A 27900-nucleotide genomic window follows, 5' to 3' on the forward strand; every position below is an offset into this window, starting at 1 on the left:
GGTAGAACAGTTGTACTTTGTCCCTTTTTATATGTTCTCATTGAGCTTTTATTTTGGACAGACCGCTTTCATCCATTGCTTCACTCAGCTGGGCTAAGTGCTGTGACTGACAGAGCAGTAAGGCATGTTTTGGATCAAGATAGGAAGATGTTTGGAATATGTTTCTTCTCTGTGAGAATGAAGTTCAGGCTGCACATCTGGGTCCCTGTTGTCATAGCCCTGTTGGTAGCAGTGCTCTCCCCTCAAGTGGGCCCCGTGGAGATATAAAGCTCCAAATGGTTCAGGCCAGTTCACCAAGGCCTGGCCTTAACTTCTGCCTTGCTCTTTCACATAACTTTTGGCGGTGGTGGGCAACAAGTTGGTAATTTGTGAATCCTCACTCCTGATCACAGCTCATCTAAACCTGTGGTTTTGTGGAAATAGAGATTCAAGGCATAAGCATACGTGGATGAAGATCAGAAAGTGATCTTGTCAACAACATCTGCTAGCTCAGGGTTCATAGGACATGCTGTAGGTGACCATGGGGTGTTACAGATTGGAAAGAACTTATAGGTGAACCTCTGGTCACTGAATGTTCAACAAGACAAGGAACCACATTTAACCAAGAGAGAAAGGGAATAGATTCTAGGTAGAAGAAGTAAATTTAATAGCTCACAATGTCTCAAGCGTCCTGGTAAAAGGAGCAGTAACAGGAGCTGGTAAATAAGCTTGGATAATAGAATCAAGGCCCAGCATACAAGAGGGGAAACTTTGTTCCTAAAGGTTTGAATCAGGGTTCAATATTCACCTGTCTTGAGTGTTCCTAAATATAAGTAACTGGATAAAATTTTCATGAGACTTTGTTAAATATGGTAGGTAGAGAGGGGAGAAAGGGGACCGTTTTCAACATAAAAGTTAAGTGTGGGGCAGCCCCAGTGGCTTAGCAGTTTAGCGCCCGCCTTTGGCCCAGGGTGTGATCCTGGAGACCTGGGATCGAGTCCCATATCAGGCTCCCTGCATGGAGCCTGCTTCTCCCTCTGCCTGTGTCTCTGCCTCTTTCTCTCTCTCTCTCTCTCTCTCTCATGAATAAATAAATAGAATCTTAAAAAAAAAAAGTGTGTGTCTTTAATAGTGGCATTAGTCACTATAACCCTCTCTCTGGGGACCACTGGCTCACTCTCAGTAAGGGCATCCTCCCAGTTGATCACAATAGCAGGAACGTTAGTTAAGAGCAGTGGGTTACTGTCTTTGTAATTTGAGCTCTTTACAAGCCCATATTGTTAGAAAGACTTTACCTTCCCTTTAAGTAGTTTAATTGCTAATATGAGTGTTGTTTTCCCTGATTATATTTCCCTGATATCATGTCTTAATTCATTCCCAAATTGAAACCAATCTTGAAGTCACATTTGTCTTGCCATTTCAAGGTCTGTGGTGCCACTGCTCCAGGTGATCTCGAGGGGCTCCCCCATGTCTTTGGAAGACTCCAGTCGGATCATCCCTCTCTTCTACTTGTTTAGCTCTCTGTTCAGTCACTCGCTAATTTCCATACATGACAATGAATTCTTTGGAGATCCCATAGAAGGTAAGAGTTTTGATGAATCCATTTTTTGCTGGCTTCATGGACTATCCATTTTCGTGGATAGAAAAGTTTTAAGCCTCTTGAGTCTTTCACTTTGTTAAGAAATGAAAAAAAAAAAACCTCAAATATGGTAGAATATTGGATTATGTTTTCCAGTTGTAGGTCAAAGACAATCATCAATGATGCCTTTTACTCTAGAAGAACTAATAATGTTGTCTCGCTGCCTTCGAGATGCATGCTTAGGGATCATCAAGTTGGCTTATCCAGAAACAAAACCAGAAGTTCGAGAAGAATATATTACAGCATTTCAAAGTATTGGAGTTACGACTAATTCTGAAATGCAGCAGTGTATACAGATGGAACAGAAACGATGGATTCAATTATTTAAGGTATAGAGTATATGGGTGTGTGTGTGTGTGTGTGTGTGTGTGTGTGTGTGTTTTACTGAGGTCAAGTAATGTACAGATGTGTTCTGACCTGTTTCATAAGAATAGAAGTACCGCTTTGTTTTACGCATAATTTTTAATTTGCAAAACTTTTTTAAATGAAGAAGAGTCATTTTCATTTTACTTTTGCCGTATTTGAAACCCTTGTTTTTACATTGTTGCATGTATCGTTTGTAAATTGCTGAGTACTTTGAGTGACAAGATGAAGTATAAATAAAATGTTTCAGTATTTTCATTTTTCACTAAACAATCTCTTACAGATTTTATTTTTTTGATCTTTTCAGAAATTGATTAACAAAGGTGGAGGATAAGGTCATTAGTGTAATGCAAGTTGCATATAAATTATTTTTAAATATCTTCATTTTTAACCATTCAGAAAGAGAAGTTATGAGTTACTGTGGCTGGAGCACTGGCAGAAAGTCATCGCTGCTGAGAATATAACTGTGGGGTAGAAAAAAAGAAAAGAAAAAGGGTGCTTGACTTGCCATGAAATTTCTGCAGCAAACACATCTAGTCAGCTAAAATCGCTCATTAAAGGAGTGAGAGCAGAAGAAGTGCATTTTCCAAATTGAATGCTGGATTTACAGTCCGTTTAATACCCGTGACCCCTCGCACACTAATGTGCAGCTCGAGTCATCAGCTGTCCCTTCAGGTCTTTTATCACTGCTTTTGTCAAGCTATCTATTTAATTGAAAGAAGTTAATTGAATGAAAATGATCAACTAAGCTTGTATTAATATTGCTAATGGAACTTTCTTCTTGGCCATGTTTGGAGAAAGATGTCAAGCTAGACTTTAGGAAAGGCCCATTAATGCTTGCACTTAACCTGATGGGCTAATTAAGGACTGCTTATTCATCCTACGAGTGCACGATAGTCTCTATCCAGCCCATTCTGCCTGATTTTACAACACATTTCACTTATGAGCATGAGCATTAGTAGCAGTGAGAGTAACTGATAATGTTTTGATTGCACTGAACACAGTACTAATGCATCATTGAATTTATAATTTGTGCAGATTGATGTAATATATGTTTGCACAATTTATTTTAATTACCTATCTCTATATTCCCAAGTAAACTTTAAAGGTCACATGTTGAACTCTTAATATATCCTCCATTCTTAAAGATTGACAATTTTGCAACTTCTCTAAGTTAAAAATAAGCTGTCCGACCCATTTTAAACTTACAGTTCTTAGGTAAACTTTGCTGGATATGTATATTATGGTAGCATATGTGTTTTTCCTCAAGTATTTAATTAAACTCTGGGATCTTTGTTAATAAAGCTTTCCATTATATTAGGATATCAGGTTTTGTGTACAGTATCAGATAATCTCATTATTTTATAGCACCTATTGAGAATTTCATAATTTTCATATGACAGGCTTATCTTTAGGACCTAGAAATCTCAGGATTTAATAATGCTATAGAAGACATTTTCCCCTGGCCCTATTTTACTTTGTTTAAGCATTAAATGAAAATTTCATAGTGAATTTTTTTTTATGCCTCAAAAATGACTCATTACCACTTGATTGAGTGAAGGTGAAGGTCCACTTTTTTGGTATGGGATTGTTTTAGATTTGAAATTCAGGTGTTACAAAGACCTTCTGAGTTTAGGACAGAATTGTTTTAAGATAGTTTTTTGAACAAGATTCCTGTTCTTTGGAGGGTAAAATAAAAACCCAAACTTTCTCATACTATCTGCTAGTAAGCTGAGCCCAAAAGGTAATGAAAAATCAAGGCACATAGTCTTTGAGTTGTAGAGAAAGGTTCAGCTGCTACTAGTTTTTCTTTTAAGAAAAAATTATCCTTAATATGAGATAAAGAATCCCCCTCAGTGGTTAGTGTGTCCCAGGCAGTAATCTAAGGGCTTTACATATACTGATTCATTGAACACAATAATTCTACCAGGAAAATGCTATTATTACTCTCATTTTACAGATGAGCTCACATAGCCAGTAGGGGTAGAACCAGCACTTAAACTCAGCTGCTAATCGGCATCGCCCTCTGGAAAGTACTAGCACAGAATGTTAGCATTTTTCATGATTTTAGTGCCAAATTTAAGTTGAAGAGTTCAAGGTAGAATCAACTGAAGAAGGTAACAGCATTTTGCCAGTGATTTCCTGCCTTCCACTGATTTTGACAGAATTGCAAATGATGAGACCTGACTCCTTCAACCACCAACCATTTTCATTTTTCAGTCTTATGATGGTCCTTTCAAACTAATATCTGTGAGAAGCTCTGTTGGCTGGTCACAGAACATAGAATTTTAAGTGGAGAGAGTCATCTTTCTTTGTCACTATAAGAATTGAGGTCAGTTGCTAAGCCCTGCATTGACACTGCTAAAACAGTTTATGCATTTATCAAATTTATAAACTCCTCTTGAAGTGTAATTTATAGCTATAATTACTTTAGCCCTATGAGGAGATAGGAAGTCCTGTTTGGTATCCCTTTGTGTGCAGCTATCAGCCAAAGTCGGAGTCACCTGCAAGGAAGAAAGTCTCTGGGAAGAGGAAAGACCTTCTTCATGCCTTTCTCATCTACACACATCTGTATGAGAGAGAGAGGTCTGTGTTACGAGGGATGTTTGCTTTCTTAGTGGCTGATTTCATTTTTCAGTTTCAGAAAGAATTTTTTTTAAGTGAAAATTAAAACAGCAGCAATACCTAACATGACCCTCAAGTGCCACCATTAATTATCCACGTTAAACAAAAACAATATGCCCTTTGTTCTTATAGAGCTGTGTAGTGTCCTTTTCCACCTTCAAAGGTGTTTTTTGTTTTGTTTCTGACTGCCAAATAAAATGGGTACTCTAAGAAATAATTTTGTAGTGTTTTAAACATCCTGGAGGATATTGTTGTCTTTAAAAATACAGCAGTTTTCGTAAGTAGTAAGTCAGGGTTTTATAAATCTGGGTTAACCTCTTGACGTTGGTAGTCTGTTTGAGACACTGATGACTGATGCGGATTCAGGCTCTGCTACTGCCAGTTACTTGAATACCCAGTCCTTATCCCAGGCATATTGACTCCAGGGACCCCTTGCTGGGGTGTTATGAATGGTGTTAGACTGGGCCCTTGCTCGCTCAACGTTTTTATGTAGTAAAAAAGATGAACATTCAGCTAACCATGTTGTGATAAACGAGATCAGTACCATTAGAGCACACAGGATGGAAAAACAACTGCTGAGGTCACTCAGAACTTTGGTTCGCTCTAGGAAAATAGTAATTCTGGTCTACGAGATGATGTCCTTGGAGCTGGTGCTTTACCAGTGTTTCTCATATATTTCTCATTTTTCATTTCTATATAGTCTTCATTATGAAATCAATTTTTTTTTTTTTATTTATGATAGGCACACAGTGAGAGAGAGAGAGGCAGAGACACAGGCAGAGGGAGAAGCAGACTCCATGCACCGGGAGCCCGATGTGGGATTCGATCCCGGGTCTCCAGGATCGCGCCCTGGGCCAAAGGCAGGCGCCAAACCGCTGCGCCACCCAGGGATCCCTTCATTATGAAATCAAATGTGGCATCTGGCTGGCTCAGTTGTTTGAGTGTCTGCCTTGGGCTCAGGTCATGACCCCAGGTCCTTGGATTGAGCCCCACTTCAGGCTCCCTACTCGAGGGGAGCTGCCTCTCCCTCTCCTCCCCACTTGTACTCTCACTATCTCTCTCAAATAAATAAAATTTAAAAAGAAATCAGAGTGTAAAAAATTATTGTATGATATATATTTACCACATTATACATTTACCACACTTAAGTACCCATAGATTATGTGTTATATCCTGTACTTTGTATTGAACTTTTTGAAGAATTACCTAAGATGTTTGATTTTACTTACCAGATTTTACATACAAGATTTGAAGTAAAAAATTATTATTTTATATTATAATTTAATCTTGCAGTTGCCTTTCACAATTTAGACTATATGAACTTTTTTGGGGGGGGTGGGTGGGTTACAACAGTTTACCTAAATGTCAAGAATCTCCATTCAAAGTGTCAGAATTTACCATCGATAGTCTTCAGCATCTAATGTACATATAATGCTAATTATATTTATATATATGATGTAGAATGTGTGATGCTTGAGAATATTTCTTTAAATCATTAGGATTTTGTGTGATCATCATAGCCAATGCACTAAGACACATAGGGTTCTGTGGAACGGTGTCTGTTAATTTGCCATTTTGACCTGGGATAACTGTCAAGGGGGTTTTTATGAGCTGTCTCTATGTTTCTAAGCAGTTACCTACTTGATCTTTTTAACGTTAGGGTTCAAGGAACCTGTTTACATGTGTCACCTCTTCTTAATTCAAATGGCAAATAATAGAACATGTATAATAACAGTTGTGTGCATTTCTGAATGTTTACTTAAATAATTTTTTGAGTTATGGACGGTTTAGATCTAGCATGGAAAAACACGATATAGGGGACAAGAGTTAAACACACCAAATAAATGTAATATGTTATATTTATAACTATTGAAGTCTGCTAAACCTGTATATTGATCTGGGTATATCTAGTTAGTCCAGTGTTTGCTTGTTTACTATTTTATTGTACTTCGTAATTGCATATCAAGATCTCCTGGGGAACAGTTACAAACATGACAGACTACTTCACATAAATTGGATTAAATTCGCTGTTGGTGGGGCCTCTGCATGGGCATCCATTAACAGGAGATTTCAGGGATCCCTGGGTGGCGCAGCGGTTTGGCGCCTGCCTTTGGCCCGGGGCGCGATCCGGGAGACCTGGGATCGAATCCCACGTCGGGCTCCCAGTGCATGGAGCCTGCTTCTCCCTCTGCCTGTGTCTCTGCCTCTCTCTCTCTGACTATCATAAATAAATAAAAATTTAAAAAAAAAAAAGAATTAAAAAAAAAAAAACAGGAGATTTCAGTATGCAGGTAGGGGTGAAGAACCATAGGCCTCGCTGTACAAAGAGGTCACTCTGGACAGATATTTATAACCTTGGATCTTGGTTTACAAAATTGAGCTTATCTATGCTTTAGGTCCTGTTTAAATCTAAAATTCCTTCAGTTTTGGAAGTCTTTTTTAGTAGGTATATCTGTGCCAGAAAATTTAATAAAATTAACTGAAAGAAAGACTGCCTTCTGATTTCAACACTAGCTCTCTGTTGATCCAGTTCAAAATTGTGACCCCAGTTTCTCTTCCCTTTCACAATCTTTAGTCAGTTTCTATAATTGTAGTGGTTACCTCCATATATGTTCCAAGTATTTGTATAGCAGCTGAGAGTATGTGATCCTAAAAATGGGTACAGGGAAATCGTACAGATGTTCTGTGCAATATTTTGGATATATTTACATTTTTAAAAACAGTATTTAAAATATAGTTATACTTAAAAAAAGTTCTATATTTATCTGAAATTAAAATTTAATTAAGTATCCGTTATTTTTCTCTGGTAATCCTGTCCAAGACTCATCTTCAAGGTTGGCTTGCTATCAACTCTAACTTATTAGGCCTGCTTTTTCACAGTGACTCCTGTCTGGACATCTTGTCCTTGACACACCTCCTGAGGCTCCTGTCACTTTGTGTCTCCCACTTTCTCCTTCTCTCTCTCTTTGCTTTTTTTTCTTTTAAAAGAGGGTCACTGATACCAGGACATTTATAAGTGATGTAAGATTACTTCTTTTTTTATACTTTTAAATAAGAAAAGGGGTGCCCTGTATTGAAACTTTTTAATGTTCAATTTAACAGTAATTTATTATTTTAAAGATTTTATTTATTTGAGAGAGAGAGAGCATGAGAGAGAGAGATCACAAGCAAGAGGGAGGGATAGAGGGTGAAGCAGACTCCCTGCTAAGTAGGGAGCCTAACATAGGGATCATGACCTGAGCCAAAGGCAGACACTTCACCGACTGAGCCACCTAAATGGCCTAATTTCACAGTAATTTAAAAGAAGAAAGTAAGTTATGCCATTAATTGCTTCATAGGTAGTTTAATATTTGTGACCTGAAGAAAATAAATGACCTCATGACCATAGATTAAAAAGAGATGACTACGGAGTTAGGCAGCCCTGGCCCTGCCCCTTGGCAAGCCTTCGAGTAAGTCTCTTACTCTCAATAAAGGTAAGTTTCCTCCACTGTGCCATGGGGAAGGTAAATACATGAGGATGTCAGCATCTGGTGGGATGACATACATAAGCCGTAAGTGTATATATATAAATATTTGTCAGCATGTTTTTTAATAGTTGTGGTATATTATGTGTAAATTTCAGCCTGGTATGTATTCAATCTGAATTTATTTAAAATACTAATATAGCTGGTTATGAAAATGGAAAGCTAAGATGTAGTATTCTTCATACAGAAAGATTGTGCTGTGTCTCTGCTGTTGGAAGAGTGTATGTTTATGTGGTATGCTCCGTACACACTGACCTGACTTGTTCCAGACAAGATCCCACATGTAACATAACTCATTGGCATCTGGTCTTCTCTTTTGAAGAGCAAAACTGAGAGACTTCTAAAATTTAAGTGCATTAGTTTAATGACCATACTTTGTTATGACCATGAAATTAACCAGCTAGAACCCCAGACTAGGCTGTTCTTAGTCTACCTCACCTATACTTGAAATGATCATAAAACCATTGCATGTGTTATAACTTAACCCCTGAGCAAGCACAACAGGAGTCGGGGTAACTAAGTTCGAGGTCATTCTGACTAACCTAGGCTGGGTTCTGCTGATTCATAGAGGATACACTGTAGAGTTATGATAGGTAGTGTTAGGAAGGGTAGGGTTAGGATAGGCTTCAAAATACTACCAGGTAGGTGTCACAGCTACATTGGTAAGAAGCATCCATCAGTCAGAAAGCTGTATTCTACATCTTGAGACGTTTGTACTAATTGTCTCCATGGCCAAATTTCTACCATATTTGTCCTCGGTCAATGGGCACTGCATCTTCTTGGTGTGTCTGCATTATAGTGATCTGAGGTGGCAACCAAGGGCCATTTCTCACCCATTTTTATTGGACACAGAATTTTTGGGATCCCTGAATGCCAGGATTTGCATGTCACAAGAGAAGCATTTGTATTTCTATTGTATATAGATGCTGAATTGTGAAATTTTAAAGGGAAATCTCTATTAACAGTTGAAATGATGCAATTGTTTGACTTGTGGGTATATTTTAAAATTTATCACGTGATCCTAATATTATTCTTTACCCAAGTCATTATCTTATCCTAATTCCTTATCCAGATTATACTTTATTTAGAGGCAATGTGTATAGAGGCCTGGCTGACTTTTTTAGGAAACATCATTGTAGTCATACTTTTACAAAGGAGTGTGATCAAATCCTGTTGGTAAAGGTTTAAGACTTTGGATTTAACAATTTGCGTTGGTTTATCTTCATTTATTACAAAGTACATTTGTATTTAATATAAAGTGTCAGGCCTTTTTTATTTTTAATTCTAGCTTTTAAAGATTTTATTTATTTTGAGAGTGAGCATATGCATGAGTGAGCATATGGGGGGGGCGGGGTGTGGGAGGGACAGAGGGAGAGAGTGAATCACAAGCAGAATCCACACTGAATGTGGAGCCCAGTGTGGAGCTCTTTCTCCTGACCCTGAGATCGTAACCTGAGCTGAAATCAGGAGTCAGAGTGCTCAACCAAGTGAGCCACACCCAGGCACCCCATCATCAGGTCTTTTTAAATAGGCAATGCCATGAGTTCTCTTTAGTCATATATTTTAAAATTTACAATTAGTTAACTGATCCCAAGTCAGTTTCAAATGCCTGCTAGGTTTCCAGGTAGTTAGTTGGGAGTTTCTTCTTTAGGGAGCTTCCTGCATAGCCCGGGGCGGGGGGGGGGGGGTACTGATGCTCATTGTCAAAGCAGGAATGAACGATTTGGCTTGCTGGTATGCAGAAGTTAGACTGAGTTTGTGCAAAATTATGATGAGAAGTAGGCCTGACTTCAGACACTTACATAAGGGAAATACTGCAATTGTTTTTCTTTTCTTGATGGATGTCAGAGATCCATCCAGGACATTTGATAGTGTGTCTTTTCAGAAAAATATGAAATGCTATTACTGTAGGAAAAACTTTACAAAATTGCTATCCTTGGAGATTTCTGACACTATAGCTCAAACAAGCTAATACATTTCCAAATTTGTATTTCAGAACTTAATTACTACTTCGTGTCTGCCTTTAACATATTCCTGTAAATTTTTCTCCTTTCGTTGGCACATAACTGCTTTGTACATAAAATTCATTCTTATGCTCACAGGATAAGGTACTTCTCTGTGGCCTTCAGCAGTAGCCTAGGGCAGGCCAGGCGGAGGTGGGGGATGGGGCTGGTGTGCCAGGTCCTGGGGCTATTGGTTGGCACTTTGCTGCCTTTGCACCATGGTGGTCACTGAGCTTGTTTATGAGACTTAGCCCTCTGTTTCCTCTGCAGGTGATTACCAATCTAGTGAAAATGCTCAAGTCCAGAGACACAAGGAGAAATTTTTGTCCTCCAAATCACTGGCTGTCAGAACAAGAAGATATTAAAGCAGATAAGGTTTACTGACAGATCTTTCTAATATTTTTTGTTAAATGTATTTTTTCAGCTTTTGTCTTTCTGGAGAGAATGATAAATCCTTTTAAATTGTTTCATTTCTTTTTATGTAACTAAATATTAACAGTAAGCTTTTTTTATTATTCTTAGGTCATCAAATATATAGCAGTATCATTGACTTCAACATACATCCTGAATTTATTGTTAAACCTAATTTTCAAAAAAAAAAACCTAATTTTCTCCTTTAACCACAAATTATGTTGGAGCTTAGTGGTTCTTTGTTGTGATTGCAAGAGATTTTACTTTTATTGTTGTTATAATTATCAATCTGTATTTAGCACTTGAGGGAGATAGAGCAAGTCGTTGATTTTCTAAAGGAACAGAAACAAATTTGAATATTATTAAGATATAGATCTAAAGTAGATTCAATATAAATATTTTTAGAAATTTAAAGAACAAAGGTCATAAATTATTTTCATTCTTGTCAGAAAAAGTCATGATTGTATCCATTTCAAAATCTTGGGGCTGAGGGCAGAGAGTGGAGTGTATAGAAGAAGGGAGAGCATAGAAACATTAAAGAAAAGGAAGTAGAGGTGTTTTGCAACGGTTTCAGATACTATGTCTGCACGAATCTTGAAGCACTTGGCTTCTAGCCATGCCCACTGGTCAGACTGAGAAGCCATGACAGATCATATAGCCATGGCCACCTCCAGGGCCCAGGGTGGGGCCTCTGAACAACACTCACCACCAAAAGGAAACAGCCTTTGGTGTGATGGAACAGCATGGCTCCAATTCTCTAGACTAAGTGCAGGGGACTGAATGTGAAAGAGGCTTCAGTCTGCGCGCTCATAAATACATGAGAAAGAACTTGAGTGGCTACCTTGTGGGCTGCAGAGGAACCACCTCCTTATTCGAGTACTGTTTGGAAAAAAGAAGTAACCGCATACAGAGCATGCCTCCTTCGTGAACTTTAGTATCTCAGCCTAAGCAAGCGGTGATGTGAGCGCCTTCTCGGTGTAGAAGTAGCTAAGGATGCATGAAAAAGGCGTTTCTGACCTGGGGTCACACAGCGTACAGGCTCTTATGAGTACACAGTGTGGACAGTGCCCCTTAGGGTGCAGGCCCCATGGTGACCTGCTGAGACCGGACTGGAGACCCTGGCACGTGGGGGTCCAGTGCCGGAATATCTATCACCGTGCTGTGGGAAAAATGCCAGCTGAACCAAACTGCCTGCTATCAGGAATAATTGATTCCTGCATTGGCACAAGTTCTCAATCCCCTCACTGACCTGTAGCAGCCAGTACACAGGCCTGCAGCAACCAGACATGTCCCTGTTGAGAGAACATGCTGCCTAGGAAGTTTTCTGGCCAAAAATCAAACCTGGATGTGATGAAACCTCTGGATGGAATTGCAGATTTATAGGGAAATGGAGGGCCTGGTAGCCCACAATGACCCTGAGGGGATGCAGCCAGCAAAATCCAGGTGGTGGAACCATAGCTGGCCAGCTGGGCAGGGCCACAGCCAAGGCTGAGGGAGCAGGCAAAGCCACAGAGCATAACAGAATGTCCACAACCCCAGCCTTACTGGGGTGCTGATGCAGACATTATATTTTCAGAATTATGAGACACTGAATAGTAATAAGAAATTGTTAATTCTTTAAGTGTGATGTGTTTTCATTTATAAGGTAACCACATTATGACAATTTACTATATGCAGGTATTACACAGCATTAAACAGAACAAGTAGAGATTTCCTTGGGATATAGAGAACAGTTACCCTATACAAGTGTAATTGTGCAGCCGGCCGAGGAGAGGGCGCATTTAAAGGTAGCCTGAAAAGAACATGAGGTCAAAGACCAGGACCTGGTGCTAAGTGCATGGACAACATTGGTATAGTTCACATGTGGCAAGTGAAAGTTTGTACCACAACACAGGGATGTACTAAGCCAGGATTGCTGGCCCCACAGGTCACTCAGCTCTACGTCCCGGCTTCCAGACACGTGTGGAGGTTCCGGCGGATGGGGAGAATTGGCCCCCTGCAGTCGAGCCTGGACGGTGAGTTCTCTGGGGAGTGTGTTTCTCCTTCCATCCAGCCTCACGGGCTATCATTACATATGGAGAAGTCCACTGTTTGGTGTACTTTTCTGTGATTTTTCAAAACTTTTTTTTAGTGGGGAAGGGGCAAAGGGAGAGAGCATCTCCAGCAGACTCCACTCGGAGCATGTAGCCTGACATGGGGCTTGATTCCACGACACTGAGGCCACGACCTGCGCTGAAATCAAGAGTTAGACATTCAACCGACTGTACCACCCAGGCGCCTATAGTGGTCTGTGATTTTTGATAAACATCTGCCACCATGATCAACCATATAGAAAAAGTTCATCGCTCCAAAAATTATCTCATCATCCTTTATAGGTAGCTGCTTTCCCCATCTCCTGGCAACCACTGATTTGGTTTTTGTCCTGATAATTTTTCCTTTTCCAGAATGTCTTCAAATGGAGCTGTATAGTATGAGTCTGGAAAGGAGAAATCCAGACATATACTGCTGACACACGGCAGGTTTGGTTCCAGACCAGTGCAATAAAATGAATGTCCCAAAACAAGTCAGTTTTTGGTTTTCCAGTGCATATAAAAATTACGTGTGCCAAGGTGCCTAGTGACTCAGTTAAGCATCCAGCTCTTGATCTTAGCTCTGGTCTTGATTTTAGGGTTGAGGGTCCAGGTTCTGCACTGGGCTCTGTGCTGGGTGTGGAGCCTACTCAAAAAAAAAAAAAAAAAAAGGTAAGTGTGCAATAGCATTGCATCTAAGAAAACAATATACATACCTTCATTAAAAAGGCTTTGAGCTAAAAGATGCTGACTGACCATCCTCTAAGTTTTCAGTGACTGGTGATCACAGGTCACCATAACATATACAGGTTTGTTATAAGTTTGAAATATTGCAAGAATTACCAGAGTGTGACACAGAGACACAAAGTGAGCGAGTGCTGTTGGAACATGCTGGACATGCGGTCCCCACAGACCTTCGGTTAGTAAAACGCACAGCGTCTGCAAAATGCGATGAAGTGAGGTTCTCCTGGGCACAGAACTTAACAAAGGCTTTCCCATGTGTTGCAGTGGGTTTGGAGTCCCCGCCACTGTCTGTGTCTGAGGAACGACAGCTCGCCATCCTGACAGAGCTGCCCTTTGTGGTTCCATTTGAGGAGCGAGTCAAGGTGTGCAATTTGGTCTCTTTATAGATTGACTTCATATGTGTTATGGTTACTTACATCGTTTCAGTGTTAGAGAATTGACACCAACGGAAAAATCTCTGAAAGTGCTTAGTGCCGAGCTGGTTACATAATTTGTATTTTTCTCATTAGATTGTAATAGTGGACAGTGATTTATAAAATCATAGTCCAATCAAATACCTCTGTATAGACTTGAAGGATATTTTTTCCTTAGTTGTAAGTGTAGTTGAAAAGGCCTGTCATACCATTGTCTTCTTACAATGAGAATATAAGGGCCTTTCGTCTAGTAAATTTTGCATTGTTTTTAAAATGCAAATTTTTGAAAGATATGCTTCTATACATTATGTTGAGGTTATTGATCATAAATACTACTTTATAAAACAGAGTTGGACAGGTACTTTAATTTTCTGCCTGGTGGTTTTTGACCAATGTACAAAACTGTTTACATTTATGTTTTGAGATTTAAAATATTTTGTTTGTATTCACCAACTTAGGAAATTTCTAAAAACTATTAAGCTCTATTCCTAAGTAATGGCATCGAGAAGGTAATTTTAGTCCTGCCCACCTTCTTTATAGGGTGAGCAAAAGAGTGAGTTTCTTTTAAAGCTACGGTTTCTTCATTAAGACACATAGACTCGGGCACAGATGTAAGATGACATTACATGGTTCCTGAGCTCCCTCTACTGGACTTTTAGCATCCAGAAAAATTACTTGAATCTTTTAGGGAGATATTCTTACTATTAATCAATTTTCAGCTTTACAAAGCTCTTCTTTCTTTTTTTCTACCACTTTGCAAAAGAAAATACTGAAAATACTGAAAATTTACTACAGCATGGGACTTTTAAAATTTGTTGTAAAATGGGAAAGGGGGGCAATATTACAAACACATAAGTATTACACATTTACTGATAAGGCATAAAGTCTATATTTGATACCTTGGCTTTTAAAATTTGTTTCACAATTTATGGAGATAGAAAAGTTAAGGTTTATTTAGCAGTTTTCCCTTGTGTTGCTTATGTTTGTAAGAAAAAAGTTTTAGATAACCTGACAACTTCCCCTGTTTATTAGATCTTTCAAAGGTTGATTTATGCAGATAAGCAAGAAGTTCAAGGAGATGGCCCGTTCCTGGATGGAATTAATGTCACAATAAGAAGAAATTATATTTATGAAGATGCTTATGACAAACTTTCCCCAGAAAATGGTATATATAATTCTGTCTATATGTCTGCATGTGGCAGGGGGAGGCTGAAGGAGTATTTTAGAAGATGGTTATCATTAAAACATTAGTGTGCATCATTTTGTTTGGCAATGACTTGTTAACAGTGAAATGTAGTATGTCAGATTTGGCAGATGTGTCAAATAACATTCCCAAGATCGACAATTATAATAGAAGCCTTTCAAATACTGATTTTTTTTTTTTTAAGGCAAGAAACTCCACCCACAAATGTCCGTCTACAATTTAGTTGACAACTTTAATTCTGAAAATATTGGTGGGCAGCCATTGACATTCTGTAGTACATATGATAATCTATTTACGTAAATATTATAGACTCTAAGCCATATTTAACAGAGCAGAATAAACCTCCCCACAGTGCAGACCTCTCTACAGACAGGCGTAGGCTTCGGTGACGGTACTAGTAGGTGAACGCAGGGGATCCACACTGACAGTGATTTGCATTGCATTTACAGCTCACCGACATATTCTGTCTTATGTGAATATTTGACATGCAGTGTTAAATGTGTAGTATTATAATTTATGTATTTAATAATTTTAGCTTCAGTATATGGTATCCATGACAGTGCATTGAATTGGGGCTCGATCAGCGCAGAGAATCAACAACAGAAGCTTGGCAAGATCTGGATCACAGTTTTGGTAGATGATGGGAGGGTGTCAGAAGTGAAGTAACAGTTGCCTCTTCTAGGGGAGCAAAACCTCAAGTAATTTTTTTTTTCTTGGGGACCTGATTGTGTCACTCTGTGGGAATAACAGAGGATAGCTGGCAGCAGTCTCTGGCCACTTCTCTGTGCCAGGTTTTTTTTGTTTTTTGTTTTTTTTTTTAAGATTTATTTATTTATTCATTCAGAGAGTGAGAGAGAGAGGCAGAGACACAGGCAGAGGGAGAAGCAGGCTCCATGCAGGAAGCCTGATGTGGGACTCAATCCCAGGTCTCCAGGATCACACCCCAGGCTGCAGGCGGCACTAAACCGCTGTGCCACCGAGGCTGCCCCTGTGCCAGGTTTTGTGTGCAAGGGTTTGATGTTCACCTAATGTTGTCTTGTCATGTAATCTGTGCTGAAGCCCACTGAAGCCAGACACCACAGACTCACTCCTGACTCCTGGCTGTGAGCTCTCCACTGCACCAGCTTCCTCTTGCCTCGCATAGTATGTTTTTATTTTTATTTATTTTTTTTTAATTTATTTATTCATGATAGTCACAGAGAGAGAGAAAGAGGCAGAGACACAGGCAGAGGGAGAAGCAGGCTCCTCGCAGGGAGCCCGACGCGGGACTCGATCCCGGGTCTCCAGGATCGTGCCCTGGGCCAAAGGCAGGCGCCAAACCGCTGTGCCACCCAGGGATCCCCATAGTATGTTTTTAAATTTTCTATATGAACAAGGCAAAAAATCTGGGACTCTGACTTCAAGAAGCCCAACATATTTTTTGGGGAAAAAAAAAAGATCTCCCTCCTTGGGGATCCTGTCCCTGTAAATGAGCTCTCGTAGTTGTGTCTCCCACTTGGCCAGGGCTCCCTACTCTGTGGGATGGAGTCCTTATCCTTTGCTCCCCTGAAACAGCTGGTGCTCAGTAGATGTTGAATTTGCCACTGAACCCAGGGAAAACTCAATAGACAGACAAAAGTGTTAAGTGTGCCATCGGTTCAGAAGTCTTGGGAACAGAATTGAGGTGTGGTTGATGCTGGAGGGTTTTGTAAAGCAGTAGGATTTAGAAGAGGGAAGACAGTGGTACAGGTGGGGGAGCAGTGATGGGCATACCAACTGTGCACAGGGCTGGTGCAGGCTCAGAATGCTGGGGTCAGAATGAGCTCCTTGGCCAAAGGATGCGAAGTGTGTTTATCAGCAGTTCTAAATTAACTTTAAAACTGTTTCATGTAGATGGTTTTTAAAGACCTTACTGTCCAGGGTAGCCCCGGTGGCTCAGCGGTTTAAGCACCGCCTTCAGTCCAGGGCGTGATCCTGCAGACCCGGGATCAGATCCCACATCGGGCTCCCTGCATGGAGTCTGTCTGCTTCTCCCTCTGCCTGTGTCTCTGCTTCTCTCTCTGTGTGTGTCTCTCATGAATAAATAAATAAAATCTTTTTAAAAAATGAAAAAAACAAAAATAAAGACCTTACTGTCCAATTACAACAAGCCCCAAATTTCCTTTTTTTTTTTTTTTTTTAAGATTTCATTTATTTATTCACGAGAGACACGGAGAAAGAGGGGCAGAGACACAGGCAGAGGGAGAAGCAGGCTCCCTGTGGGGAGCCTGATGTGGGACTCGATCCCAGCACCTCAGGATCACACCCTGAGCTGAAGGCAGATGCTCAAATGCTGAGCCACCCAGGCATCCAAAACCTCAAATTTCCTAATGAATCCTTTAGGTTAAAGTTATTCAGAAATTGATCACGCCTTAACTCCCCAGGTGTGTGCTGATACTTGTGTTGAGTTTAAGGGACTTGGAAGAATCTTCTCCTAATACATAGGTTATAATGCTTTACATCCCTACAGATGTTCTCTAATTCAGGCCTTATTAACAATAGTTTTTTAAACCATATGTTAAAATTGTGATTTTGCTAGGGAAAGTAGTAAAATTAAATATCTCAGAATGTGTCACTTATTCATGGGAAATTGGTGTGAAGTGCTTTGTTGACTGATTATTTACACATAATCAGTTAATATGATTGCTCCATATGCCATCTCATCCTTACAGCACATCAGGCCTTTATGGATACTCATCCTCTCCTATTCATATCTTCTCAAGACAGTTTTCTTTCTTTTCTTCTCTTTCTTCTCTTTCTTTTCTTTTCTTTCTTTCTTTCGTTTTACTTATTAAGTAATCTCCACACTCAGTGCAGGGCCTGAACTCACAACCCCGAAACTGAGCCAGCCAGGTGCCCCGTAGGCCAGTTTTCTAGAGTGTGGGTGTAAGCCCCATGGGTGGTTGAGCTGACTGCTGGAGCTCAGAGACATGAAGCCATTTTTTCTCTTATTGGATAGTCAAGCAGTGCTGGTCCCAACACCAGGCTACCATGTGTGCTCTATACCCTGCCCCACCCAAGCGTGCGAAGATGGAGAAATGATCACGGTTACTCTTTGGACAACTCTAGACTCTAGCTCTTTGTATCATCTGTTCTCTTGGCTAAGAATCCGCTAGATTCTTGGTTCAGAGCTGGCTCTGAACTGTACTCTAGTTGGTTCCTGAGACCTCTCTATGCTTTTGTGTGTTGGCTGGTTTTATTATGTTTTATTTAACGGGCAGAAGGTATTACATTGTTTTCCTGAACAAGAAACTATTATAGGGTAAAATTCAGAGTAACATTTTACTTAGGTTTTAGGGGTTTTTCCCCCCTCCACTAAAACCTTCATGTGTAAGTAGATATTTTAAGTTTGTCGTTAGAAACAAATAATGAGGGGATCCCTGGGTGGCTCAGCGGTTTACCACCTGCCATCGGCCCAGGGCATGATCCTAGAGAGCCGGGATCGAGTCCCACATTGGGCTTCCTGTATGGAGCCTGCTTCTCCCCCTGCCTGTGTCTCTGCCTCTGTGTGTGTGTGTGTGTCTCTAATAAATAAATAAAATCTTAAAAAAAAAAACACAGTAATGGCCAGATACCTCGCAGGCTAGATTTGACTCTGAAAACATTATTGTGGCTAATACATATTACTGTTTACAGAAATGAGCTTTGGGGAACACAGAATCTCAATTCTAGCCAACTTAGAGGGTGACTTCTGTGACTGGCCACTGAGTCTGCAGAAGCCAATGACACACCCCTGTTCCCCTTACTGCCGCTATAGCTATAGGGGAACGGGTGTGGTAAAAAGGTGGGCCCGGGCTGAGTGTTTGCCACTTAGAACATGTGTGCACTTAGAATTTTTACAGGATCTCCTACTAACTGCTGACCATCAGTTTGAGAAATAATTATATATGACAAACAAATGCTTATAGTCCTTCCTTGAAACTGGGTATTAAGAGGAATATGTTAAGGTGAGAAATACCCAACTATATTTTTGCATTCCATCTATAATTATCTGCTTAGATTTCTTTTGGCATTTTAGCCAGATCTTGAGAGTGAAGATATTTTATAATTCTGTTAATCAGAATAGATGCAAATAACATATTCATGGAGTCAGTAAAAAGCATTTTTTCATGTAACTATAGCTAAAATTTAAAAATAGAAGAGAATATGGTTTAGTATAAAAGCCTGTGCTTTGTTGCCAGTAGACCTATCTTTAAATTACAGCTCTTTAGAGTGGTAGCTATATGTCTTTAGATACATAGAGACATATAGCTACTTATATGTATATATATACTTATATGTATATGTATATGTATACTTACATGTATACTTGGTTTTGTCACTGCAGAATGAAGATAATTCTTTTTTTTCAAGTTTTTATTTAAATTCTAGTTTGTTAACATACAGTGTAATAATGGTTTCAGGAGTAGAATTTAGTGATTCATCACTTCCATACAATGTTTAGTGCTCATCACAACAAGTGCCCTGTTTAATCCTCCTCACCCAGTGGCCTATCCAGAATGGGGATTGTTCTTAACCCAGAAGGTTGTTAAAGGACTTGAAGTAAAGTGTGTGAAATCCTAGTGTAAATTCTAGCTAGTGGTAAATAATCAGCGGTCGTTATTCTTTACAAAGTATGAGAGCGAGCTGTAACCAGATGGTTTAGACTTATTTGCCTTATTCCTATGGGAAATGCAGGCATTAACGTGGCACTTGCCTGGCACAGCGTTTGTCCCTGCTGGCAGGACAGGGGTGGCCCTTCCCCGTGCCAGCCCAGTGAAAGATGATGTCTGTACTGCTGTTCACAATGGTGTAGATCTCAGTCCATACAATAAATCATCCTGGCCCTGTTTGAACCATATTACAGAATATGCACAGCCAGGTTCTGTCTTCAGAAGTACTGACACTGTCCCGCCACAGTGTTGGAGGCTCTAGCAAGCATGCGTTCTGCTGAGCCTTTCTGGAGTGTTTTCTCCAGGTCCCCATCCCTTGGGATACTTGGGGTGGCCACATACAAAGCCTGAACGATGTCAGCCACTTGTTAAAGCCCGGGAACTCTGGCACCACATGCATACCCTGCTCCTTAGCACACTCACTTGGCAGCCCACCACCTCTGCCCTCCCCACTTGCTTAGATGCAGAGCACCCAAGACACAGGTGGGGAAAGGTGAAGGATGTGCCAGTTGCTTTCTCAAACCTGCACCTTGATTAAGCCTTTCCAATGAAGACCACCTGGTTTGGACTTTTGGCAGAATCGCTTTCTTTGGCCTTTGTTTGGTAGCTGTGTACCATCGTAGGTGAGTCCAGGGATGTTTCCCTGCTGATAGCAGAACTGTCCTCTTGAGGACCTGGGCGGGAATTACTCTAAGATATCAGGCATAATTAAGCAACTTCACAATTTAAAAAGATTTTCATCTTTGTGGCACACTTTTTTTTTTTAATTTTATTTATTCACGAGAGAGAGAGAGAGGCAGAGACACAGGCAGAGGGAGAAGCAGGCTCCATGCAGGGAGCCTGACGTGGAACTCAGTCCCAGGGCCTCAGGATCCCGACCTGAGCCAAAGGCATACGCTCAACCGCTGAGCCACCCAGGTGTCCCTTTGTGGCACACTCTTAACCCAAAAGACTTTCACCCTTTCAGCCAGATACTGCTTTTAAATGATAAGGTAGACTCTAGGTCCTGACTCTCCTACATTGTTCACCTCTTTCAAACACTGTACTGTTAATTGCACTGACATCTTCTTTATTCATTTATGTTTTCTGACTTTCCTGGTAACAGTTTCTATTCCTCTAGTGCTCTTATGTACTTAATTCCCTCCCTCCTCTCCTACCTAGTATTAGAGTGTCATATCCTTTAGAATATTTTATACTTTATTTTCTTTATTTTCTCCTGAGCACTCTGTTTCCCCTCACCTCTGTGTGTGATCCATTAACTTCTTTCTCTTTCTCCTCTTGGCTTTGGGGAAAATATGCGTCCATCTGTCTCATTTTCTATTATTAATCTCAATTGATTTTTTTGAGTCTTACATTAATATATCTCTAATATTCTTGCTCCCCTTCCCAAAACTTCCTGTAATGCCAGCTTATTTTATTGCTTTCTTTTAAAATCTTTTCTCCTCCGCACCCCCCCCCCCCCCGCCCCCGTTACCCTTGTTTTAACAGAGCCTGATTTGAAAAAGCGGATCCGTGTGCACTTACTCAATGCCCATGGCCTGGATGAAGCTGGCATTGACGGTGGTGGCATTTTCAGAGAGTTTCTGAATGAGCTGCTCAAGTCAGGATTTAACCCCAACCAGGGGTTCTTTAAGACCACGAATGAAGGGCTTCTGTACCCCAGCCCAGCCGCTCAGATGCTCGTGGGGGATTCCTTTGCCAGACACTACTACTTCCTGGGCAGGATGCTTGGAAAGGTAAAGTAACTGTGTGTGAAAATGGATCTCAGACACAGGATGTTGAAGTTTTGCAATTCTATGTGGTTGCTGTCTGTTGAAAATCTTTCATCAAAATTGCTGAAGTAATTTTGGTAAACCCTGAACAGGATTCTTTCACATAATTAACATTTCACTGTTATACATTCCATACACAGTGGTCACTTACATAAATCATTTGTACAGTGTAGAAACCCCAGGGAACATAGGACATGAAGTCTGTCGGTAGCGATCTGTAGCCATCAGTGAGCACCCTGGAAATACTGCAGACCTCCCCGTTGTTCCTGTTGACCATGTTCATTTCTTTAATGTTCTGTAAACTTTTAAGATGCTACAAGGCAGGAGACTAGTTGTTTGGTATGGGTTAAGTTTATTATGTTATATGCACACTCTAGGAAAATGGCCCCTAAAAATGACATGATAGTATTGCTCTAGAAACCATTGTTACACACCCGCCGCTACACAAAGAGTTTACCCTCTACTGTCAAAGAAAGGAAAAAAGGAATGATGTAGCCTAATGGAAGCATCCTATTTAATGGTGAAACAGTGATAAAGCAGATCAGTTCTACCCTGTTGTAGCCCCTTCGGGTGGCTACAACAGAACACCACAGCCTTGGCAGCTTATAAATCACAGACATTTCTTTCTCACAGTTCTGGAGGCTGGACGTTCACCATCAGGGTGCCATGTGGCCTCACTTGGTAGGGGCACTTCTCCTGCTTCATTACCTAGGGCCATCTCTCTGGGTCCCTTTAATAAGGACACGGATCACATTCCTGAGAGCTCCATCCTCCTGACCTAATCACCTCCTAAAGGCCCACCTCCTAATGCCATCACCCTGGGGGATTAGGACTCAGTGTGTGAACTTCCTTGGAACACCAGCATAGCCTGTGGGTATGCCAAAGGCAGGGAGCAGCAGGGGTGGCTAATTCCCTGTGGGTCAAATGCAGTCCAAAAAAGCAATTTAGTTGTTTTTCTTTTAAATTGCTTACTAACATTTTTAAATGGGGAATATTTATATGCAGGGTTATATTTCTGGGTTACTTTGTTTTATTTTGTTTGCATCTTTGTACTTGAAACAAATTCCGCATCAACAGTTGCTAATCCTAACAGGATACAGCTGGCAAATATCCCAATAAAATCTATAATTGAGACTTAGGTCTAAACTGCTCTAAATGAGGTGGGAAATCATCTAGGCTACTTCCCCGGGAATGGAAAGTCGATTCTTGATTTTTTTTCTCTGAATGAATGATCCATTCCACTCATCATAACTTCACAATAGAGAAAGCCTGAAGTGTGTGGGGCAGCGCACAAGGATCTCCCAGGATTCAGACTTACTACCAAATAGTCACTCTAGTGACAAGTGACTCAGGCTTATCCCAAACCCACTGTGTAAATCAGAAGCCCGCTGGAGTACCCTGAGAGTCGAGGGCTAGAGAGAGCATGGTGCTCAGCACTCAGCAGCTCCCTGAAGGACATGGTACCTTCCTGTCCTCACCAACAGTGCCTTCATGGCTCTTCATGTGGGTTTCGGCCAGGCACCAGCCCCAGTTCAGAAGATATCTTCCTTGTTTTCATTATTGGGATGTATCTTGCCGCATAGAATAAAGATGCAACATATCTGAATCTGTAAAAGGACATAACATATCCAATAATAAAACTATTATTAAATAAAATTTATGTTACTCAGGAATCTTTGGTGTCTTATTATAGATAGGTAGATGTTTTCCATGGTATTTGGGAGAAATTTGTTAGGATTTTTGGATAGTCTGGGAATGCATTTTGATTTCCCCTATTTAAGACTGGAATTGGAATGCCTGATACTATTTACTGCCCAGTACATTTTGAGAGACAGATTGGATTTTCACACAAGAATCATAATCCCTACAGTTTCTGCAGGTCAAAGGTATGACTAGACGTGACACTCTAGAATCAAGGGTAGCAACAACTACAGCCTCTGTCCAAGTCCAGCCACCTATTTTTGTAGTCTTAAGAAAAAAAAGGTTTTACTGGAAATCAGCCAGGCCTTGTTTACATTTTGTCTGTGGTTGCTTCCCCCACAGCAGCAGTTGAACAAAGCCTAAATAAGGTGTATGCTCTTGGGGTCTTTCCAGGACATGTGCTGGCCCTGCTTAGGGCTAAGCCAGCAGACAGATCATAAAGAGCCAAGAGCCTTTGTGTTACATAATAGAAAGTTTGGTCTCGGGGATCCCTGGGTGGCTCAGCAGTTTAGCGCTTGCCTTCGGCCCAGGGAGTAATCCTGGAGTTCCAGGATCAAGCCCCACATCGGGCTCCCTGCGTGGAGCCTGCTTCTCTCTCTGCCTGTATCTCTCCCTCTCTCTCTCTCTCTCTCTCTCTCTCTCTCTCTTTCTCTGTCTCTCATGAATAAATAAAATCTTTAAAAAAAAAAAAAAAAAAGTTTGGTCTCCATACTGTGGATCATGGAAAATCATTGTTTGGAGCAAATGGCTGAGACTTACTACATTTGTAAAGAGCCAGCATGGGGCAAATTGATTTTAGAGGGTAAGACTCAGGAGTTACAAGTTAAAGGTCTGGGACAGTGGCGTAGCTCCTCAGTGATACTAGCTGTGATCATAGCAGTATGATGCCATGAGCTCAGCAAGACTGAGAAGTGACTGCAAGATCAGCCCTCAAGTCTTGATTTCCCTGGTGCTTGTTCTTACAACCGCTTTATTAAGAAATGACTCACATACCCTGTAGTTTGTCCTGTTTAAGTGTGCGATTCAGGGGCTGGCTCAGTCAGTGGAGCATGCAACCCTTGAATTTGGGGTCACGAGTTCAAGCCCCATGTTGGGCGTGGAGATCACTTGAATGAATGATTTTTTTTTTAAGTGTGTGATTCAGTAGTTTCAGTAGATTCAGAGTTATGCAACCATCACCACCATCAGATTTAGAACATTCATCACCTGTGTCCTAACAGTTTTCGTTTCCCCCAGACTCTAGGCAAACCCTAATTTACGTTTAATCTCCATAGAGTGTCCTGTACTGGACATTTCATGTAATTTTACCACACGTGTGTGGCCTTCAGTGAATGGCTTCCTTCACCTGGCATCATGTGTTCAAGGTTCATCAGGGGTGTAGCCTGTGTCAACATGTCAGTCCTGGCATTGTGAAGTCCTAGTCCCTTCTGTAACAACCACAGTCGTCCATCCATCAGGTGAAGTGCATGTGGTTGTCCTTGGTGATGTTTTCAGCAGAGTGGTATGATAAAAATGAGTTTTCTATGGTGTGACGAAGAGGAAATGGAAGGTATAAAAGCAGAAAAGAGTGTCAATGCCTTTTCAGAAGGCTGAAGGGAAGGAGAAAGAGAATCCCTGAAGAAAGAACAAGTTCCAGAAAAGCATGAGCAGGTTGATTTTTCAAAAATAGGGCAGCTTTGTGCAGGTAAAATATCAATGATAAAGAACCACATGAGAGGGATGGTTTAGCATGCTGGGAAAGACAGCAAGGGACTGAGACACAGCTATGCACCAGGAGAATTTGCGTGGTGTATTGTCATCTAGCTGGGGCCGGGCTGGTTCAGGGAATCAAATTTAAAAAAATTTTTTTTTTTTAATTTATTTATGATAGTCATACAGAGAGAGAGAGAGAGAGAGAGAGAGGCAGAGACACAGGCAGAGGGAGAAGCAGGCTCCATGCACCGGGAGCCCGACGTGGGATTCAATCCCGGGTCTCCAGGATCGCGCCCTGGGCCAAAGGCAAGCGCCAAACCGCTATCCCGGGAATCCCGGGGGAATCAAATTTATGATGTAATTCTCATCAATTTGGATGTAAGCAGCCACTTGTGGTTGGTAGCTGTGGTGTTGAGCAGCTCTGGAGCATAGATAAAGGTAGTGGCTTCAGGTGTCATGAGCAAGAAAGGTGGGCCAGGGGGATTTCGTGTAGCCTGGGTGAGTAAGGAAGGTCAAAAGGTGGGCTGTCGCTGGCACAGGTGCCCAACTGATAGAAGGATGAAGAGCCAGAGAGACTTCAGGGTGTGGTCACGTGGGGAGGAAGATCAAAGAAGAGGGGTTTTAGAAGGGAAGAAAGTGTATCGCGTGCATTAACAGCCTTTTCCTCCAGCCCACCTCACCAGCCCCAGGCCATCACTAATCTGTTTCTGTGGATTTGTCTGTTCTGGGCATTTATAGAATGGAGTCCTACAATAGCATATATTGCCTTTTGTGACTGGGTTCTTTGACTTAGCAGAATGTCTTCAGTGTTCCTCAATATTGTGGAATGTGTCAGAGCTTCTTTTATAGCTGAATAGTATTCCATTGTGTGGATATGGGACGTTTTGTTTATGCATTCATCCATCAATAGACATTTGGGTGTTCCCACTTTTTGGTTATTATGAATAATACTGCTATGAACATTGTCTACTGATCTTCCCTTAGGATGTTACATCCTGATAAAAAAAAAAACATCATAAGTTGAAAATATCAGACATTAAAAATATATTTAACACACGTAGCCTAGCAAACATCACAGTGTAGCCTGGCCCACTTTAAGTGTACTCAGAGCTCTCACGTTAGCCCACAGTTGAGCAAAACCATGTAGCATGAAACCTATTTGACGGTAAAGTGTTGATTAGCTCCTGTAATGCACGGAATGCTGTACTGAAAGTGACAGACGGAATGGCTGTGTGGGTACAGACGGCGGTCAGTGTATCAGCTGCTGACCCTTGTGATCATGTGGCTGTGAGAGCTTCAGCCACCACCCGGCATCATGGGGGAGGATCAGGCCACATGTCATTAGCTCAGGAAGAGATCCACATTCAGAACTCAAAGCATGGTTTCTACTGAGTGTGTATCGCTTTCACAGCATCGTAAAGTCAAAAAATCCTAGGTCAAACCATCATAAGCTGGAGATCATCTGTATAATTTTCTATGTGGTCATAGGTTTGCATTTCTCTTACCCAAGAGACATATACACCTAGGAGTGGAAGTGCTGGCACATAGGGTGACTCTACTGTCAAAGTGTTTGCAGCCTTTACAGTCCCAGCAGCCACGTAGGAGGGCTCCAGGTTCTCCTTACCTTGGCAACACTTGATATTGTCTATTTATTTTCTGTCTTTTTTTTTTTCTGTCTTTTTTATTATAACTGTTCTGGTGAGTGTGAAACAGTATCTCATTATGCTTTGGTTTCTTTCCCTAATGACTAATACTGTTAAGCATCTTCTTGTATGCTTTATGTTTTCTGTGGAGAAAGATCCCTTCAAGTGCATTGTCCATTTCTTAAATCGAGTAGTTTGTCTTATATTAAGTCCTGTATATAGTCTAGTTTCAAGTCCCTTATCAGGCATGATTTGCAAGTATTTTTTCCCACTCTGTGGGTTGTCTCTCACTTTCATGATGGCAGCCTTTGAAGCTCCAGAGTCTTTACCTGTAACGAAGTCTAATGCATTTATTTTTCTTTTGTTGTCTGGGCTGTTGGTGTCTTAATCTAAGAAACCAGGGTCCTACGGCTTAATCTGAGGTCACAGAGATTTACACCTGGATGTGTCCTCCTAAGAGTCTCATAGTTTTAGTTGTTATATGTAGGTCTTCCATTTGGAGTTAACTATTTTTGTGGTATGATTAAGGATTTTATTTTTAAGTTTTCAGGGCCAGATAAGCTCCTCTCTTTCCAGTTACATACCATTTTGAGTTAATATTTGTGGGTAGTGTGGGTTGGGGGGTCCCAGATTCCTTTGAATGTGGATATCCAGATGTCCCAGCATCATTTGCTAAGACTGACCTGATTCCCTTGTCAAGAATCAGTTGACCATGAATGTAAGGCTTCATTTCTGAATTCTCAGTTTTGTTTCATTGATCTCTGTCTAGCCATACTGTACCTCTGTAGTCAGTTTTGTGTTGTGTATGTATTTTTGTTTGTGTTTGTATTTGTCATTAATAAATCATGACAGATGGTGGGTGCCTGAGGGGCTCCCTCAGTGGAGTGTCTGCCTTCAACTCAGGTCATGATCCCAGGGTCCTAGAATCGAGTCCTGCATCAGGCTTCCTGCTCAGTGGGGAACCTGATTCTCCCTCTCCCCCTGCCCCTCCGCCCTGCTCGTACTTCTTCTCCCTCTCTCTGTCAAATAAATAACTAAAATCTTTAAGGAAAAAAAAAAAAAGACAAATGGTAATGGAACTCCAGCCCAGCAAAGCAGAGGGGTAGTGTCGAAGGGAACCAGTAGATCCTCAGTATAAAAATCATACCCCTTTATTCCTATTTCTGAGATACATAGAGGCCCAATTATTATTCATTTGTTCTGATTCCAAATGTTACTTTAATAATATGGTCTCTTAAGTGTTGTTCACATTTAGTAATGGGCTCCAACTTGACCTCACCATTACTACAGTATTTCTTTAGGCTGTCCTTACCATTTCAGAGACAAATTTCAGACATCGGCCTGGTGTTAAATTCCTTTGCATAACTGTCAAACAGACCATTTTCTCACTTTATTTTAAGACATAACCTGTCTCTCCCACTTGAAGCTGAGTGCTGGCTTTGGTGTCT

The 27900-nt window shown here is 40.9% G+C and overlaps 1 protein-coding gene across 2 annotated transcripts in view; it reads left to right on the forward strand.

The window, feature by feature from the left end:
- UBE3C (ubiquitin protein ligase E3C) overlaps positions 1–27900 on the forward strand; it is a 127575-nt gene that overhangs the window by 57778 nt on the left and 41897 nt on the right. For both annotated transcript variants that reach the window (XM_072763262.1, XM_072763263.1), the window contains exons 12-18: positions 1404–1561; positions 1715–1947; positions 10404–10508; positions 12472–12559; positions 13622–13719; positions 14803–14935; positions 21133–21380. In XM_072763262.1, the coding sequence (XP_072619363.1) occupies positions 1404–1561; positions 1715–1947; positions 10404–10508; positions 12472–12559; positions 13622–13719; positions 14803–14935; positions 21133–21380 (1063 nt within the window). The remainder of the gene's footprint in view (positions 1–1403; positions 1562–1714; positions 1948–10403; positions 10509–12471; positions 12560–13621; positions 13720–14802; positions 14936–21132; positions 21381–27900) is intronic.

This window comes from Vulpes vulpes, chromosome 7, assembly GCF_048418805.1.
Source record: "Vulpes vulpes isolate BD-2025 chromosome 7, VulVul3, whole genome shotgun sequence".
NCBI lineage: Eukaryota > Metazoa > Chordata > Mammalia > Carnivora > Canidae > Vulpes > Vulpes vulpes.